Source organism: Alternaria arborescens (assembly GCF_004154835.1).
Source record: "Alternaria arborescens strain FERA 675 chromosome Unknown contig_31, whole genome shotgun sequence".
Classification (NCBI taxonomy): Eukaryota; Fungi; Ascomycota; class Dothideomycetes; order Pleosporales; family Pleosporaceae; genus Alternaria; species Alternaria arborescens.
This window is the reverse complement of record NW_021167886.1, coordinates 211,722-228,136: the sequence shown is the minus strand read 5'-3', so window position 1 is coordinate 228,136 and position 16,415 is coordinate 211,722. Positions and strand designations below refer to the sequence as shown.

Sequence of the window (16,415 nt, the reverse complement as noted above, 5' to 3'; positions counted from 1 at the left end):
ACGCTGCCACATTACCCCAATCTCACCATCGCTGGGCATTCACGAGGAACGCAACTCGTCGCGCAGTTGATTGCTTGCGCCCGTTCCCATAAGTGGCACGTCATCCGCCCAACGCTACCGTATACCTCAGCCACTCTCTGGCGACCTTCCCTCCCGACAGCTCCGACCCTGCGACATCGCAAAACCTGAGACGGAAAATATACGGCCAAGATGAGTAAAATCGCGAGATCGGTCAAGAACGTCACCAAGGGGTACAGCCAGGTCGAGGTCAAGGTTCGCAATGGTATGGAGTGTCCATGGAGCTGCACATACGGCGTAGCTGACAATCGCAGCAACCAGCAACGACCCATGGGGACCTGTAGGGTCTGATATGGCTGAGATCGCCCAGATCACCTTCAATAGGTACGACGGCTGCATCTCTGCGCCGAGCTATGCTAATTGCTACCCAGCTCGACCGACTTCTACCAGGTCATGGACATGCTCGACAAGCGCCTCAACGACCGAGGAAAGAACTGGCGTCACGTTCTCAAGTCGCTGAAAGTGCTCGACTACTGTCTACACGAGGGCTCGGAGCTCGTCGTGACGTGGGCGCGCAAGAACATCTACATCATCAAGACATTGCGCGAGTTCCAGCACACGGACGAGGACGGTCGCGATGTAGGCCAGAACGGTAAGCGCGCCTCACTTTGCGAAAGAGCACGTTACTAAGACGACTGCAGTGCGGATGGCCGCTAAAGAGCTGACTTCCCTTATCCTCGATGAAGAGCGACTGCGCGCCGAGCGAGCCGACCGGAAATCATGGAAGTCGCGGGTGACAGGCATCGAAGAGTACCCCGGTGGAGGTCACCACGGTCCGGACGGCGGAGAGCGATCGGCGCGCCCGCGAAACGGTGAACAGCGCCGCAACCGTAGGACCGAGGAGGAAGACCTCGAGCTCAGGCTAGCGCTCGAGGCAAGCAAGAACGAGGCAGAGGAGGAGAAGAAACGTCGCGAACGCGGAAACAGGGCCGAGGAAACCGACGACGACCTGGAAAAGGCCATCAAGCTGAGCAAGGAGGAGGAGGAGCTGCGCCGGAAGGAACTCGAACAGACCAACGCAGACCTGCTATTTGGGGAGACCACTGCGCAACCAAACACCTACCAGCCTACGGGTAACAACCAGGGATATCAGCAGCAGGGTCAAGTAGACTGGTTCGGTAACCTCATGGACCAGAGCCAGCAGCAACCTCAGAACACTGGTTTCCTCAACAATGCGTACGCTCAGCCTACCGGTATGCAGCCTCAGCAGACGGGCTTTCAGAACGGTTACGGCGGCTACGGGGGCCTCCAACAGCAACAGCCTACAGGCTTCGACCAGTTTGGCGCCCAGCAGCAGCAGCAGCAGCAGCAGCAGCAGCAGCAGCAATACTTGCAGCCTCAGCACACTATTCAGCCACAGCAAACCTCGTTCAACAACAACCCCTACGGTCAATTTGGCGGCTTCGGCGACATGAATCAGCAGCAAATGCAACAACCGCAACAAGAGCAGTCACTCCAGCCCGGCAGCCACAACCCATGGGCAAGCAACAATACCCAAGAGGCCCTCAAACCTCAGCCCACAGGCTCCAACAACCCCTTCGCCCAATCGTTCAACAAACCCCAGCAGCCAACTACATCGTTTTCACAACCCAGCCTGAACACGCTGAGCGAACAGAAGACGCAAACCCAATTCAACAACACTCCCTCGTTCAACCCCCCAGTATCTTTCCAGCCACAACAGACAGCTCAGCCACCTCAGCAACAGCAGCAGATACCCCAGCCCCCACAAAAAGAAATGGATCCTAATGCTGCGCGACTCAACGCGCTTCTCGCGACAGGTGAAGGCCAAGATACGTTTGGCAACGTGGGCAACATGCGCATCCCAGCCCAACACACTGCTCCGGGGACATTTGTCAACTCTGCGGGTTCTGGCTTGAACCGGGTCAATGCGAATGCTACGGGTAACAATCCATTTTTGAACAGCCAGTTCACAGGAATGCCGCAGCAGAATCGGATGATGCCTGCGGCGACTGGGCCCGCGAATGGCTTTGGTATGGGCGGTGGTGCTAATCCTTATGGGAGTGCTAATCCATTTGGTGCGCAGCAGCCTGGGCAACAGCAGCAGCAGGGTCGCCAACCTGGTGCTAATAATCTGATTGATTTATGAGGAGGGGATTGAGAATCAGGGAGGAATAAGGGAGAGAGGTGCAGAGGCGAGGGAGAGAGGAGAGGCCTGGTGGAAGCTTTTATCCGCCAAGTGCTTTGAGGGCTTGCTCGAAGTCTTGTTTCTTCTTGATGGTTCTATAGTCTTTCTTCTACAAATTGCTGAGGATTACACAGCAAGGAAAGTGGATGCTTAAAGCTAGAAAGGGATGGAAATGCGTGAGTTCTATTTTGATTCCCTTTTATTTTTCTATACATCATTGTTTCTGTTCCCACCCCGCCTTTTGACCACAACGCGGCTTGCATACACACACATAGTGGACGAGTGCTGTGAACAATGATGTACTGGTGGCTAGTGGCTGGCTGGTGGCTAAGTGTAGATAATAGTCTGATGTGACAAGTATTCAACCCATGTCCCTCACATCGAGACCATAATCGTTAATTATCTTTCTTTGACTTGCACTGCTCTTTTCCTACCATGGTTGTAGGAATGTAGAAAGTTATGGTGTGAACGCATTATTCACCTTGAACATTTGTTCACCATGGATTTCCGACTCTATTGTACAAGTTAGGACACGTGAGATGTGATTCATGCGCGCTGACGTTTTGCTCGCTCGCGGTCCCGGTACTTTGTACGCGCTATCGCCAAACCCCGCAGTCACCCACTCCTCCGCGTCCCGAACCCACCTGCACTCTTGTGGTGTCCGGAACCTTTTTGGCGCACCCGTGGCTGCGTGCTGCATTGGCTTCATTGCCGTTGGAGATGTTTACTGTTGGTGTCTTTTAGCTTTTGCTATTATACTTGAGCGCACCAGCATAGGAGTATTTGTCTAAACTCGACGCGCAGACGGACACGCTACTGCGGAACGCTATCACGACGCTACCGCTTGGCGACTTCAACGCGTCACAGCTTGTCAGCCATCTTCCGACGTTTGACCTGGACATGTACAACTTGTCTGTATCGCTATCTTTCTGAAGAGGTCGTCTTCCCCAGGAACTAATACAGTTTCCAAAGACTCGGCCGGGCACCTCGCAAGACGCCCCGAATCCACCATGAACACCCGAAAGCGTACCGCGCAACCATCGGAAGACAAAGCGCAATCCCCAAAGCCTAAGAAACTCCGCGCTCGCTCTCCATGCTCATCCAATGTCTCTACCAGCCCACCCCAAGACGCTTCTGCGCCTGCCGCGCAAACCCGCAGTGGCCTCCTCACACCAGAAGCCAGCACATTGACCGAATCGCACTTCCCCTTTATGAAGCTCCCCGCCGAACTCCGCATCCACATCTACCACATGGCCCTCGTGCGCGAAGACCCTCTCCTGCTGCACGCCGACCGCGCGCCCGAGAAACCCGACGAAGACAACAACAACAATTTCACTGCTTACGTCGGCACGCGCGGCCAGCAGCAGCAGCAACAGTCCACCTACGTGCCCGGCCGCGAACCACCAGGCCACGCTTTCCACCGGCCGCGGGCAGCATCAGGCCCGGAGCGCGTACCGCTCTCTGATCCCATTGTGCCTGAGATTCTGCGGCTGAACAAGACAATATATCGGGAGGCGCGACAGGTGCTCTACAGCGACAATGTCTTTACGCTCAGTCTGACGAGCGGCATCCACACGCTGAGCACCTTGCACCAGCGCAGCAGGAGCCTGATCAAACACGTCGTTCTCACTATACCCTCGCACCACGATATCCTCGATGGTTTTGCCGATCTCGTGCGCCTCGGCTTGCGGTATTGCTGGGGGTTGAAAACGTTTAGGATTATACTGCAGGCTAGTCTGCCGGATGATGGGAGGGTGACCGGCGCGACGAGTGTGTATGCGAATGCGTTTCATATCCTGAGGTGGTTGCCAAGGGGTTGTAATGTCGGGCTCGAGGGCAATGTTAGCGAGACTGTCAAGAGGGTGGTGGCTGAGGAGGGGAGACTGCAGAATGTGCTTGATGAGGCGTCGTATCTGAAGAGGCAGCATCAGATGCCTGAGAGGCACTAGGCGTGAGTGGAGAGATATTCATACGATGAGAGGGGGGGTTGTGATTGTCTACCTGGAGCACAGCACGTGTTGATATGACGAGAGGTTGCTTCTGCCAGCTTGAAGCGCATTGCCTTGCTGAGCGTAGCCTGAATCTTCGGATCGCGGTGTTGATGATATGATTAAGAGTGACTTTGGCCTACTCAAGAGCAAGTGTTGCCTCATCTTGTGTATACATCAGCAAGAAACCTCTAACTTGAGTAGGCTCCTCTTGCTTAGGCACGTATCATTTTTTTCGATTTGCTACCATATTATCTAGGCTCTCGAGAGGGGTTGCGCTGCATAATAGCCTAGCAAATGCCATCAAACCGTGTGACTATAGAAGCGCGAGTCGTCAGCGTAACGTCAGTTGTATCGACCGACTACGCATGCCCATCATGCTTCTTGTCCAACACGTGGCGAGTGTAACTCCCGCTTCATAGGGTTGCCCTAGCGACGTCAACGTGACGTGAGAAGTTTGGAATCAGGTAATCCATCGACCACGATCTCGACACAGACGACGCCACACCCCCTGTGTTGCAACGTCTTGACAAGTTATGAATAATGCACAACCCGCCTCATTCCATTCCGATGTCGAAATGGCGGCGTGAGATTTTCCTCGTTTCGTAACTGCTTATGCAGCACCTAGCTCCTACCACTACTGGCTAGTGGCTTACGAGGTACCATCTCAGCTCAACATTTGTCGTGGGTTACCAAGTAATTATACGAAAAATGAGCGAGGACTGGTCGATGCCAAAAATGGACACCCAGCTACTACGTGTGTCTACTCGTCGTTGCGCCTCTTCAAACGCACTTCGTCAACACTGCCGGCCACATGCTGATGAGCGGACCATGAAAGCCGCGATGCGGTCAAAACTGCTCCGCCTGCTCGTGACCGTTTTCTTCCCCACAAACACCTCAGCTCGGGTCGCGTTTCCGCGATGATCCAGCTATTGGGGGGAGGGGGAGGTGGAAGTATCTTGTCTTCCGACTGCTCCGCCAGCTCTTGTCCATTCTCTATGGAGGATTCAGCTCGCATCACGATTTCAAGATGATTCAGCCGTTTCAGTCTCCTACCCTAGCTATTAGTACGCCAGATACAGAAACAAGTATCCTTGGGCAGAGAGGAACAAGCGGCATGTGTCGCGCAACGTTGCAGAATAGGCATGACTAAATCGCCAAAAGAAATATACCATGGCTTTGGAATCTTCAACTATCACATCACCATGCTGTGCGGCGAATTTTAAGGTTAAGGTTGGTGGTAGAATGACCAAGTTGTGCGTTGCTCGCCTCCGCCACCCATTGGGTGCCGTTGCTATTCTTGTAGCGTTTACTCAGCACTGCCCAGGAAAAGCAGCGGCAGTAGAAGCCGTGTCCCTGCCTCTATCAGATCAACGTCAACGTAGGGCAAAGACCAAGCTTTGTTAACTGCTTGGATGTAACCCTGCCACTTTACATTTACGGACTGATCGGCGGCTCAAAAGCAAGCCTTCGCCAACGCCTTTGGGACATTATCGAATCCCATAACTCTGGTTACCCTTACGCACTTTTCTAGCGCCATGGAATCCCCTTTTAGCAACGTATCGCCACAAGCTCTCTCGATAAAAGGTGGACGACCGAAGCGGGCGGCAGTGAGCGAGGAACCAGGCAAGAAACCCAAGAAACCCAATAGCGAGATACGGAAGCAACAAAATAGGATAGCTTCACGCAACTATCGTATGTTAGTCTACTAACCGTCACTGATGGCGGAGACAACTAACACGCATGGTGTAGGAGAGAAGCGCAAACGCAAGCTTCAATACCTCCAGCAGTTGGTCAACGATGATTCAGACAGCCACCAGGACCCAGAACCCTCGCCAGAACAACACGAGATATATCCGCGCTCCCTATCTGCAGACTACCAAGTCGCAGGCCCAAGTTCGTCACCCTACATAGTGCCGTCCGATCGTGCTCTACGTGCGAACAGTGCAGTTGTAACACAGGCTATACTGGCTGCTACTGTCGCGTCTTTCGACACGAACCATGTCCCAGCTGCTGAGCAAGCATATCCTCCTTATCAACCCAACTGGAACGCGCCCGTTTACTCTCCACCTCCACCAGCAAACATACCCTGGAATATGTCGCCAGCGTGGATGCAGAGCCTCGCGTATCCTCCCCAACAAGTTACCATCACCCGACCACCCATGTACAGATACAACACTCATCCAGCACATTCGACATTCCAGCAAGCGCATACAACACCCACGCCCTCACACTTGCCCCGCGAATCCCTCCTCCCGAGCCCGGATCTGTATAGCTACAGCGCGGACTACACATATCACAGCCAGACATCTAGCAATCTCAACGTGAGTCTGCCTACCACCTCGCATTCGCCTTATTATCAGGGATACTATCATCATCCTGCTGCCCCGCATTGAGGTTCGAAATCCTCTTTCTTCCCCAAGCTCTTCCTTATTCGGGAAGATACGGTCTGTGAAACAGCGATGGCGCATAAGCTGACATGAAACCACAAAATAGCATGACGTGTTTGGACACGATGGTTCCTCGCTCTTAGAGCAGCCAGTTTTCATCTGAGAAACGTTCTTGTAAGGATGGTTTTCTCGGTTGCCGCAACTGCCCATCTAAGCTACACTTTTGTCAAGAAAGCAGTTGGCCAAGATAAGAGACCACACTCGTTCTGCGCCAGAGGCTTTTCCCCAAAGGCCCAACGTACCCAACCCTTAGAGCCAATCGTTTTCCCGAAGTTATGGATCCATTTTGCCGACTTGCCTTATCTACATTATTCTATCAACTAGAGGCTGTTCACCTTGGAGACCTGCTGCGGCTATGAGTATGACCTGGCGTGAGCACAGTCAATTTGACTATGTCTCAGCTGCGCAAAATCCTCTCCTAGACCAAAAAAAGATTCAGCAATAAGGAAAGAGACAAACAGTTCGCAAGTTCGACTAGCGGGCTGCTGGCCGCAACTCCACCATCCTTCGAACGAGTATCTTACCCTATCAGGCATGTTTCTGCGTGGAAAGCTTACGCCAAGGCTACTTGCGACGCTGGCAGTTCATGGCACCACATCATGATATCTGAGACCGTGGCCACGCGGTCTTTGGTCAACTTCGCGGCTATTCGGATTGGACTAAATAGAAAGAGGGGTAATCTTGACTGCGGTACCCGTATCCACTAGGAAGATCAAGGTTGAAAAACATTGCCGTTGACGATGACCTTTTTGCTGCTCCTGGGAGGTTAGAGAGAACATCGCTTTGGAAAGAGGTTGCTTCTAGGTGTTTGGAGTTGCGGCTGACGATCAACAAGCGGCTGGAGGCGGAAGGGGGTGAGGGGGTTGGATCAGGGACTGACGTGATGTCAGCTGACCGTTTACCCTTCCTGCACGGATGTTGCCAAACTCTACTAAGAAGGGCCAAGGTAGTGTATTGCGTTACCGTCGTTGTCGTTGTTGCGACTATTCTAGTACGCGAGCACACGTGTATTCATGTTGAAACATGGTATGAGTATTGAACATTAAGCAGTAAGCAAGAAAAGAATAGTTCTTCTTCGACAAGTTAGTCTACATATGATGTGCCCAAGTGAAACAACAGTAACAACGGCGTCTTTCGCCATGCTTGAAAAGTATCTCCATGTGTATATCCAGAAATGACAACCGCCCGTTACCATGGTATCTCGAACCCCAAAAACGAAAAAACGCCAATGTCAAGATGCAAATTACCGAACACCCCCTTCTAGATCCCGTCCCTAACCCATCACCCTTAACACATATCCAACCTAACCATCCCCCAACACAACCACTCGAGTCGTATCAAACAAGCAGCTCCAATCCGGATTCATCTCTTACTTCTCCCTCAGCGCCCCTCTACTGCGACTCGGACTCAACAAGTTCGCCCTAGACGCCCCATTCGTAACTGGCCTATCTGAATCTGCCTCAGCAGCAGCAGCAGCAACCGACCCAACACTCGAACCCCACGCTCCGCCCCCCTCCTCTTCCTCCTCCTCCTCCTTCGCCCTACGCTGCCGTTCCAGCTGCTGCTGCTGCTGAACTTTACTCAGCGTACTCTTCAACGCCTGATACAAGTGCTGATTATCGCTCGAATCCAAATCGACCCAAAAGGAATAAACCGGCAAGGCCTGATGATTCCTACTCCTAAACTGCTTGAGCAGATACTGTCTTGCCGATAACTCTGGATCCGACTCATTCCTTACGTAGTCTGGAAAAAGTTTTTCCAGCGGCGCATAGGCCATTTTGCTGACGAAGCGGGAGAAGTTGTTTAGAATGAGGATGATGGAGGATTTTGCGAAACCGGGTTGGTTGACCCAAGTCTCAAAGGCTTCGAATTCGTGGACGAGGATGGATTGGTTGTCGGGGAGCTGGGGGCTGGGTTTGTTATAGAGGGATACGTCGACGGTGTAGATGACGGCGGTGGCTTCGTCGAGTTGGTGGTACCAGCGCTCGCGGAAGTGCTGGGGCACGTAGCCGCGGATGTTGAAGAGGTGCACGTCTAGTTCGTCCCAGTTGAAGCGTGCTTCGTTTATGCCGCGCATGGATTGGTTGAGGCGGATGATGTCGGCTTCGCTGGGGACGTAGTCTGCGTCGGCGATGCGGGGTGCTTCTTGCGCAAAGTAAGGTGCGTATTGTGGGAAGTCGATTTCAAAGTTTCGGACGTAGAGTTTGGAGAATTCGGGGCAGGACCAGATTGTTGTGATGGCTTTGACTGCGTCGGGGGTTATGCCTTCTTTTGCTGTGTCTAGTTCGTGGAGTAGGATGGCGAAGTCGTGGTTTAGTTCTTTCGAGAGCGTGACGCCGGTGTCTTTGAGTAGGTTTGTGATTGATTGGATGAGTGAGTGTATGACTTGGTAGATTGCGGAGCGGTATTTCAACCGCTCTTCAGTCGAGTGATAGCCTTCGGTGAATAGCACTTTCAGCTGGTGCATGATGAGCTCCTTGCCGCTTTGTGTATTGCCTACGAGAACCAACTTGGTCTCATGGCGAAGGTTGGTAGCTTCTCTCTGCAAAGCGCGGTCTATCGCCTCGGAACGAGTGGCTGCTGCCATTTCCTCATTCTCTTCATCCGTAGGCGAAACGGCCCCGTCCAATCCGTCTCGCGCGAGCTTCATGTGGAACAGAAGTCTCAGCCATTGAATGAATCGCGATAGTTGTGCAAGACCAGTGATACAAGCACCATTCAAGCCTGAGGATGAGGAAAGGGTCCTGAGGTTTGCCGCATCTTCCTTTCTGATCTGGCGGCTTTTGTGGAGTAGAATCTTCCGCTGTGCTTGCGCGGTGCTGAGACGTATTAGAATCCTGGAATGACACATAAAAAGCAAATTAGTGGCTCACCAATGACATGCCGCAAGCAACAGGTTCACGGCATCGTTCTGTCTTCGCGCCACCTGTTGCAGTCGTTCCATCGATCTGATAGCGACGCGGTATTTTAATTTTGCGGCGAAATCGACGGGACCATGATCTCGGTAACCAAGACAAACATTCAAGGCATCTACATGGCGCACCAGGATCCCACAAGAATGCGTCAGTACGTCCAAATCCGATAGAAGTTGTGGATGCAGATCGTTGACAGCATAATTGAGCCAGTCTTGTATATTGCCGAGACTAGATTTCAGCGCTGTTAGTTGCGCGATGAGGTTGATGGACGAGCCATTGCCATCTTTCCAACGGTTATGGATCTGTCGCAAGCCATCAATGTCTTGTCGCAGCCGGTCCCGAATGGTGCCGATGGCGCTGATCAGCGCAAACACCCTTTTCTCATCGTCCGCCATCGCGCAGTAGCGTCGCGTCGCAAAATGATTATCGAAGATCGCTCGGGCAGCGTTGGATTGACAAAGTCAAGAAGTCGTCGAAATCAACGGCCAACGCGCGCGACACCCCGCGCATTTAGCCAGAAACGGCCAGGATTAAGGTTGGCACTTGCGGATGATTGTCACAGGTGGGAACGCGAGGATTATCAGCACCAGGTCCGCGGGTGTTGAGGGGTTATAGGGATGACCCGAAAGGACTACCGAGAAGATTCCGCGAGCTTGGGGCGCGATGGGGCGGTCTTGGTCGAGTTGCACCGCGATCAGCAAGGCGGGCTGATAGCGAGATGAACCCAAGAACAGCGGCTCAGCCTCATCGTGGAAACAGAAAAACAAGCTGTCGGTCACGGTGATCTCAACGGCGCGATAGCGCATTTCGATGCAGGGGAACGACGACGACCGAGTAGCGTGGCGGTTCCGCGTGGAAGAGGCCGGCTAATTGGGGGGCGCGTGAGCTGAGCGGCGCGGTTCGATATCAGGTACGACAACATTTCTCTCTTAGCTGCATGATAACTGTGAGTCGAGCTTACATTGTCTAGGCGTATACGAGGAAGAGTCACAGAGGGTGGCCTCGTCTTTGCTATGACTGATGACTCCCTCCAGTTGATGTGGCTAGTGCAAAAGCCTGGGGCCACCAAGCGAGAACTCTGTCGTCATCGTCTAGGACGTTCAGTTTTCCTCACCCGCAAACATGTGCCCTATAAACGCCACACAGTCACTTTGGGTTTCAAAATCAGTACAACAAACACTTCAAATATCTGAATCGTCTATGCCACTGTCATAGCCTTGGAAAGACGATAATAACAAAATGGCAGCCCTCGACACGCTGCCGAACGAGATACTCTCGCTGATAACGAACCATCTTGAACGGCCACGAGACCTACTTTACCTATCTCTAGTAAGCCGCCGGTTAAGAGAATTTGAAAAGCTCGATGGATGGAAAGCTCTGCTCAAAGGCCGCTTTGGCCTTGGTGGATTGGATCCGGACGCCTACAACGCCGTCCATGGTCTAACAACACTATGCCGGAACTGGGATCGAAGAGGCCTCATCGCAAGATACCTGGAACCAACGGAGAAGACGATGAGCATGAATACTTGGCAAGCCGAAAGATGGAGGGGGCCGCAAGGTCAGACAATGGGGTATCAACCTAGCATCGACAGCTATGAAGAGATGTATGGATCGTGGGGAGAACGAAGAGAAGTGTTAGCATGGTCTGCCGGCACGCAGATTGTTTTACGGACTAAAGAGACGGGCGCGACTATTGAAAAGATAAGAAAACGCGAAGAAGGCCTTGATCCGGCATCTGATCAGACGTGGACGTACGACGCTTTTAAGCATCTAAATACGTGGTTCACGTATAAGATCCCAGATAGCTTTGAGGGTCGCGACGACATCACCAAGATGAAGTTGCTCCGACCGCACCAGAGAGATTTGGCGTTTGAGGAAATTGTTTTCGGAACCGCATCGGGCCAGCTTTCGTTGCTTAGTGTCAGCCCTGACCTTGCTGAAACCAAGGTGCAGCAATATGACACCAATCGGCGTGGGATCAATGATCTGTCAGTGTCATCTTCGAGCTCGCCCATGCTGGCCACCGCTCTTGCGGACTCCTCACTAGCGCTCTATCCCATCGACCGCGACAACTCTTCGGATGAAACCATCAGGCCCTCTTCGGAAGTAAAAACAACATCCGATGGTGCATCGTTTGGTAGAATATGGTCATGTGAGTTCCTTTCTTCCGACACAGTCGCTGTAGGCTGGGGACCGCACACCGAGCCCATCGAAGTCTACCACATTGGACCTGAAGGCCTAAATCCCACACCCCTCCGTCGATTCAATGTCGCTCATGCACTCCATGCACATTCACGTCCGACTTCGATATACCCCATATTGCCAATGCCGAGTACAGCGCAAGGCGCATCGGAAGCAGGCCACACTTTCCTCTCCGGCGGCTACGACGGCATCATCAGACTCCACGACATGCGCTCACCTCGCGGTTTCGAGCAGATCTTCTGGGACCCAACAAACGACTCGCCGATCTATTCTTTGGCTGCGCAGGGTCTAGAGCGTATTGTAGCAGGTGTAGCTCTCCACAGCATGATCAAAGTATTCGACGTGCGCTTCTCCGGATCTCATGCTTACCACAGCATGTCTATTTCCAGGAACAAGCCCAGCCCGAAAGGAAAGGCGGCATCTTCGGATTCAGCGACCAACGTCATAGTCAATAAGACCAAGAAACATGTCCCAATAAAGAGCGGTGGCTGGAATCTCTACCTCAACCCCCGTACACCACCTCCACGTACTGCATACCGGCAAGATTATTCGCGCGTGCGAGAAGATTCCCCTGTATACAGTCTCTCTATCCCGTCATCTACATCGCAAAATCTATACGCTGGTCTCGAAGGCGCGGTTGAGGCTCTTACTTTCCACGGCATCGCGGATGCGCATCCGGATCCTATGATGTCGCACTCCCTTATCCAACGCCACGACAAGACTGCGGTTGACGTCCGCGCCTCGTATAACCCAGATGGCGGCGCGTTGAATCTGGGCATGTATGAACAAGGTACTGAGGAGGGGATCGGCATGCAGCTGTTGGTGCAAGACGGTGTTACGGATAGCGCGGTGCGGGAGGAACGTCGTGATGCGGCGAAGGCTAAAGGGTTGGATGAGCGCTGGATTGATCTCAGGGACGAGGGGGAGAGATGGGCTAGAGGTGAGGTTGTACCAAGAAGGGGGGCGCCGCGTGGACCGAGGACGGGTGGTGGTCGTGGGCGTGGAAGAGGAGGCAGGGGGAGAGGAGCAGGAAGAGGGGTTTAGGATGAGATTTGAATGATGTTACTACTGACTACCTAGACTAGATTAATCGTTCTTGCTACCGCTGTCTTCTTGAACCAAGACTTTTTCAAGTTCAGAACAACTCCAATCCTGACGTACTTTCCCACCTCTGTCTTACTGGGCTGCACTAAAAGAGCGTCGACTTGATCCGTGTTCATTATAGGATTATGGTACTCATACAACCCAAAACACATGACAGATTCCCACCCTATGGTGTTTTCCAGCTCTTCTATCATCTTATCCCTTGGCAAAGACTTCTTATGCCGATCAAACTCAAATTGAAGGCCAAAGTCGAAATATACACACGGGTCGTAAAAGCCAACGACAGGCGTCCTGAACAATGTAATCATATCGTATCTGGATACTGACCATCCGCTGAGACAGATGGTTGCATCGCGAACTTGACCGTAAGGATTGGATGTAGCTAGCTTGATGTTGAAGCTTTCCAAAGCACAGAAAGATCGAGCTGTATGGTAGTACGCATATCGAACAGGACTTATCGCGTGTGAGCTCCAGGAGAATGTGGGACCCAGAATGTTGATATCCTTCGGGTCTTCCCAACGTCTCGTCAGATCATCTTTCGGGTAGATAAACCATCCAAGTTGAATCGCGATATCTTTCTCCCAAAGGCCTGCAATGTATTTTCCAGGGTCCAGATGTTGCACGCATGCTGCTATACCTGAAAGCGCGGGAAGGGAATCTTTCCCATACGTGAGCTTCATCCGGCTGTATCGGTCCACGATCCTCGCCCAGTTTATTGTAAGTTCTCGTTCTTCCATACTCTTAGCAGCTTGCATTCTTGCAAAGTTGCTGTATCCTCCGTACTCTGGGGATCCTCCGTGCTGTGGGAATTCGTCTCCGTCTTCATTGCTAGCAGCGCCACACTCGCATTCTCTTCTAGCCTGGCACTCAAATAGGATCTCATCCGGCAGAAAGTGGATGATTCGACGGGCTAGAAACCTTTCTTGCATACACCAGCCCCGTCCATGCAATATATAATCGGTCCTCGGCTTCATACGGTGACAGAGGTGGCTTTCGATTCGTCTTGCATATACTTTTTGAGATCTCTGGCCGTGTTGCGCGTATCGAATAAGAAGGGGCTTCTTTCTTTTGTGTAAAAAGCCATTTTCACAGTCTTCGGTGGCTGTCGCTGACAAGACGACATACGCACTTGCGTATATACCGGCCATAAGAGATGCCTCGTTTGCCCAGTCTTCTTTGTCATCTTGAATGATGCAGACACGATCAATCCAGATGTATTCCAGACCCAGTCTCCTAGTGATGTGAATAGCATCCTGGAGAGTCTTTGGGAAGTCTGACGTGTTCAGCTCTTGGTAACGTTTGGTAACATTATCTTTCGTCGTTCCGGACTGCTTGCCCAGTCCCCAACGGTAAGAGAGTGCGGTGAATACCACCGGATGTTTCGGAGAGTATAGTCGAGCACCGTCATCTTCGTAACGTCCCAGCTTTATCAGGCGCGTGGGATTTGAATTGCGTTTTGGTGAAGCATGCTGATGGAACGTACAGCAGTCACTGATCCATTTCTTCATGACACTCATCGAGGCTTCCGACTCGGCAAATCTATGAACGTCTTCTGCATATCGGAAAGGCGTCTGAGGCATACACGATTCTGTTGCCAGAATTAGACACTTTTCTATACCAAGGTGCAAGACAAACCTTTGCAGTACAACTGAACATGATTCGATTCACAGTCCGACTTTGGAAAACAGATCTGGAGATTGTTCGAAGACCCGCGAGCATGAAGCTCAATGGCATCGCAACCATTGGCGAAGTGTTGCTGACATTTGCGTAGGATACCGCATAAGTCACAATCTTTGCTCAAAGATGTAACGGAAAACCAGCGCACGGAGTTATCAAAGGATCGTCTGAGATAACATGCATCACAACTGATTTTGGCCAAACCATACTCGGTATCAGACTTCGAAGCGAGTATTTCCGCCTGTTCAGCGATTTTGTCCTCGCTAGATCTTGGATAATGTCTCTTAGCAACGGATCTGCACAAAATTAGCACGGCTGGCTACAGGGTCCATGTCGCTTTACAACAACTCTGAGGGACTTCGTGAAGATGTTGTCGTATAAGTTTCATCATTAGATGGCCCTGCATTACATCTCTCATAAGAAGATGTCGCCGCGTCCATATGATCATTGCCGTTAGACATCGCCGTATCGACTTTTTCTTTTCCAGGCGACAATGAACTGGAAGTATTCGATATATGCGGATGCCACCCTTCCAAGTCATATGGCCCTTTGAAGGAGTTTGGCCGTAGTAGAGTGTACTGTTCGTCGTCTTGCAACGTGGGTAGGTAGGAAAAGCTGAACAAGTTCAGCTGACGAGGCTGGCTGCAAACCCCGCAATGTGGCGCAGTACAACCTATGTAGGCAACTACCCAGGCACATATACTTAAACTAAATGTTATCTCAGCTACCTCAGCCTGGCTGACAGCATCTCCTGATCTTCATTCTCTTGCTCTATCAAGTATCCGTTTACCCTGCACAAACGGTACTCCAGGGCGGACGTTGTTTGTTCAATAATTCCGGAAGAACTCAAAAAACATAACGAGGATATTAAGCGAAGCTACAGACCTTCCATTCGACAAATCCCACTCTCTGCTGTCATCTCGGCATCCTCTACGGTGTTTCCACCGGGTAATGGCTTCACAGTATGACAGTTTGCCAGAGTGGCAGTATTTCACCGCTTTCCATACAACTCGCAAAGCTGTATGTAAAGATTGCCCTCAGCGGCCATATATCTCTTTGAGCGTCCCCTATATTCCTGGTAACCGTGTAGTTGTCCGTAGAGCCGTATTCACTACGATATCGCACGATCAGGGATGGGCTACTTTCCGCCCTGAGTTGAACGGTACATACGAAGATACGTGGACCTACTTCGAAGTGCGGGTTGTCGACAGCACAGGTCGAGATCGGATTCCACGCGAGGTCACGACTCAAAATGTACGGGCGTCTTCTGAGCCCAAGAAACATGTCGTCTGCTGGGATTTTCGCGATGACAAGTATTGGCTACTCAGCGAAGGACACAAAGAAGCCCCTGCCTCTCATTCCGGAATCACTCCTTCGAAGTGGTTGGCTGCGCTCCAGGCTGGTGACATTATTCAGACCGTGCCCAGAGCTGAGTTTCTAGCTTGGGTCAACAACATAGTTGAAGCTCGCATTGAAATCTGGATCGAGCTATTCCCAGAGAGATCACATCCAGGAGCTGTACATGCAACGAACACCTACGAAGCATACAGGCCACTACAGATTGCGTCAAAGGAAATCCGTTTGGTCAACATCGAGCCAAGTAACAATCACTCCGGCTTAGATGAAGAGGAGCCGCCGCATTTGACATTGAAATATACCAATCTGGGGGGCCCAAATCATGACCAGTATGAGACGCTCTCATACTGCTGGGGAGACCGTTTGAGTACAAGTCCTATCTTTTTAAGGAGCTCTGAAGAGTCTCCTCCAAGAGAAGTTCAAATTGGCACGGACTTACGAAATGCACTCAAACGTTTGAGACAACCCGATCAGACTCGCACATTTTGGATAGACTTAC

At 51.8% G+C, this 16,415-nt stretch overlaps 6 protein-coding genes across 6 annotated transcripts; 4 read left to right on the top strand and 2 right to left on the bottom strand.

The window, feature by feature from the left end:
- Positions 1 to 210: 210 nt before the first annotated feature.
- AA0111_g10033 (hypothetical protein) lies at positions 211 to 2,185 on the top strand (the record flags this gene model as incomplete). The annotated part of the gene is made up of 4 exons (XM_028643738.1): positions 211 to 283; positions 333 to 402; positions 450 to 670; positions 720 to 2,185. 4 exons carry the CDS (start codon positions 211 to 213, stop codon positions 2,183 to 2,185), a joined length of 1,830 nt encoding a protein of 609 aa, XP_028502454.1.
- A 1,049-nt stretch (positions 2,186 to 3,234) lies between these two features.
- Positions 3,235 to 4,173, top strand: AA0111_g10032 (hypothetical protein; the record flags this gene model as incomplete). The annotated part of the gene is made up of 1 exon (XM_028643737.1): positions 3,235 to 4,173. The coding sequence occupies one exon, from the start codon at positions 3,235 to 3,237 to the stop codon at positions 4,171 to 4,173; it is 939 nt and encodes a 312-aa protein (XP_028502361.1).
- A 1,577-nt stretch (positions 4,174 to 5,750) lies between these two features.
- On the top strand, positions 5,751 to 6,608 carry AA0111_g10031 (hypothetical protein; the record flags this gene model as incomplete). Its single annotated transcript, XM_028643736.1, has 2 exons — positions 5,751 to 5,907; positions 5,965 to 6,608. 2 exons carry the CDS (start codon positions 5,751 to 5,753, stop codon positions 6,606 to 6,608), a joined length of 801 nt encoding a protein of 266 aa, XP_028502455.1.
- Positions 6,609 to 8,031: 1,423 nt separating this feature from the next.
- AA0111_g10030 (hypothetical protein) lies at positions 8,032 to 9,972 on the bottom strand (the record flags this gene model as incomplete). The annotated part of the gene is made up of 2 exons (XM_028643735.1): positions 8,032 to 9,481; positions 9,536 to 9,972. 2 exons carry the CDS (start codon positions 9,970 to 9,972, stop codon positions 8,032 to 8,034), a joined length of 1,887 nt encoding a protein of 628 aa, XP_028502456.1.
- An 844-nt stretch (positions 9,973 to 10,816) lies between these two features.
- AA0111_g10029 (hypothetical protein) lies at positions 10,817 to 12,823 on the top strand (the record flags this gene model as incomplete). The annotated part of the gene is made up of 1 exon (XM_028643733.1): positions 10,817 to 12,823. The coding sequence occupies one exon, from the start codon at positions 10,817 to 10,819 to the stop codon at positions 12,821 to 12,823; it is 2,007 nt and encodes a 668-aa protein (XP_028502395.1).
- A 32-nt stretch (positions 12,824 to 12,855) lies between these two features.
- Positions 12,856 to 14,391, bottom strand: AA0111_g10028 (hypothetical protein; the record flags this gene model as incomplete). The annotated part of the gene is made up of 1 exon (XM_028643732.1): positions 12,856 to 14,391. One exon carries the CDS (start codon positions 14,389 to 14,391, stop codon positions 12,856 to 12,858), a length of 1,536 nt encoding a protein of 511 aa, XP_028502394.1.
- Between the last annotated feature and the right edge of the window lie 2,024 nt (positions 14,392 to 16,415).